Genomic DNA, 2,197 nt, shown 5'->3' with positions numbered 1-2,197 from the left:
TCCTTTGGTGGGGCTGGTGCCAACGGCCGGGTCGACAGTGAGGCGGGCGGGGAACTTGGGCACGGGCAGCCCGCCGTACTTGATGGTGATGGTGTAGGCGCCGGGGCAGGCGGGCGTGTAGGTGATGCTGTAGGTGCCGTCCCGGTTGTTCTGGATCAGCACCTCGGCCTTGACGCCCGCGTCCGAGATGATCTCGATGGTCAGCTCGGCCTCGCCCGCCTTGGAGCAGTCCACCAGGAAGGTGGCCGTCTCACCTGCCCGCCCGCGCTCCAGCCCTGGCCCGCTGGCCGTCACCTTGCTGGGGTCGAACAGGGGCTGGATGTCGGCCTTGAAGGGCGAGCCAGGGATGTGGGCCTCGGCGAAGAGGATGTTGATGGCGTACTCGCCTGGCTCCGTGGGCAGGTAGGACACGGAGCACGATCCATCCCCGTTGTCCTGGCACTCGATCTTGGCCTCGCACGGGCCCTCCACTGTCAGCCCCAGCCCACCTGTGCCCGCGCCCTTTGTGTCGATGGTGAATGGCGCTGGCTTGCCCACGAACCCACCTTTCAGTCCCGGCCCGTAGGCACACACCTGCCGGGGAGAGTTATGGGGGGGACATAAGAGTTATGGGGAGAGTCGTGCTGCCTTGCCCAGGGGGTGAGGTCTGAGCCATTTTCATACCCCCAGTGCCCCATCCCCCACAGCCTAACACCACATCCTGGTAGCAGTGGGCACAAGCTGGGCAGGCACCGGGCAGGGGGCGGTGGGCACGGAGGCCACGACAGCTGAGCGGGGCTCCAGGCGCCAACAGGAAGGCGCAGGGCTATTTCGGCCGTGGGACAATGCCGGGCTAAATGGAGTGATGGTAAATATAGGCTGGGAGCAGGTGCCTGGGGCTGGAGGGGGGGGCACCGGGCAGTCGTGATGGGGAGGAGCTGGACATGGAGGCCCAGGATGTCTGCTTCCAGCCCACACGTGTGCATGCATCTGTTCATCTAGGCTTGTGCAAAAGTGCATGGGTGGTTGCACAAGTGCATGCATGATGCTGGTCCCCAGGCCAGCCTCCCCCTGCCTCCCACCCCCCCGGGGCCCACGCTCACCTTGGAGGGGTCCAGGGGCATGACAGCCTCAACGGCGAAGGGGCTGCCGGGCACAGGGTGCCCATCGTAGGCCACCTCCACCTTGTAGGGCCCCTCCTCGGGTGGCATGTACTGTACCGGGCGCGCGTCACCAGTGCCCGTCTCCACCTTGCAGGGGATGGGCCGGCGCGAGGGCGATGTGATGCGCACGTCCAGCTGGCCCTGGCCACCCGCACCCCGCGTGTTCACTGTGAACTCCTGGTCCCGACCCACATCCACCTCTGCAGAGAGACATGGCCTCAGCACTGGCCCACCCAGGGACGCCCGCTGAGCCTGCCATAGCCATGGCCACGGCCACAGAGCTGGGTGTTACCCGCCACCACCTGCACCCCCACAGCACCCAGCCCAAGCCCAACCCCCAGTGCCCAGTCCCCGCAGCCCATGCCCACCCCCCAGTACATAACTCCCCCCATGCCCGACCCGCACTCACTGCTGTTGAGTCCTTGCACTTTGACCTTGCTGAGGTCAAGGGGTGGTGCCACACCCACGGTGAAGGGGCTCTTGGGCACCGGGTCCCCTCCATACGTCACCACCACGCTCAGGTTGCCCTGCAGGGGGGATGGTGCCCACATCAGGGGGTGCCCAGCTGGGCAGGGGGCTGAGCTGGGGGAATGGGCAGTGCCTTGTGGGGCAAAGGGCTGGGGGGGGCTGTGAGAAGCGGGCTGGGGGACATCCTGTAGCTGGGCAGGAGGGTGCTGTGTGGAGCCCCAGGGCGGGGGGTGGTGGGGCCCTAGGGCGTTAGTGGGGCTCCTGGGGGCAGCCTGGATGCCTGGTCTCTCTCTCTCATGGGAGCTCTAGGATGATAGTGTAGAGCCCGGACGGCTGGGTTCTCTCCCCCTGCGGGGAAGTGGGGGCGCCAGGGGGTCTCGGGGGGCAGGGGCTCCGACCTGCTGCAGTGCTGTGTACTTGACGGTGTAGGAGTAGTCGTGGTTGTCGATGATCTCCACATCCCGCGTGGCTGGGCCCTTGGCGGGGCCGGAGAACTGCACGTCCAGCTTGGCCTTGCCAGCACCCTTGGTGTGCACGGTGAAGTGTGTGGGCAGCCCCACCTCCACGCCTGTGGGCAGGGGGGGTCA

The 2,197-nt window shown here is 66.9% G+C and overlaps 1 protein-coding gene across 1 annotated transcript in view; it reads right to left on the bottom strand.

Annotated features, from left to right (window-relative positions):
- FLNC (filamin C) overlaps positions 1–2,197 on the bottom strand; it is a 32,410-nt gene that overhangs the window by 13,996 nt on the left and 16,217 nt on the right. Inside the window, 4 exon segments of the mRNA XM_025215428.1 lie at positions 64–573; positions 1,083–1,342; positions 1,552–1,669; positions 2,009–2,197. Of these exon segments, the coding sequence (XP_025071213.1) occupies positions 64–573; positions 1,083–1,342; positions 1,552–1,669; positions 2,009–2,197 (1,077 nt within the window).

The sequence above is a fragment of the Alligator sinensis genome, unplaced genomic scaffold (genome assembly GCF_000455745.1).
Source record: "Alligator sinensis unplaced genomic scaffold, ASM45574v1 scaffold1083_1, whole genome shotgun sequence".
NCBI classification, from domain to species: Eukaryota; Metazoa; Chordata; order Crocodylia; family Alligatoridae; genus Alligator; species Alligator sinensis.
Note: the sequence above shows the minus strand (reverse complement) of the source record. Positions and strands in the feature narration are given on the sequence as shown.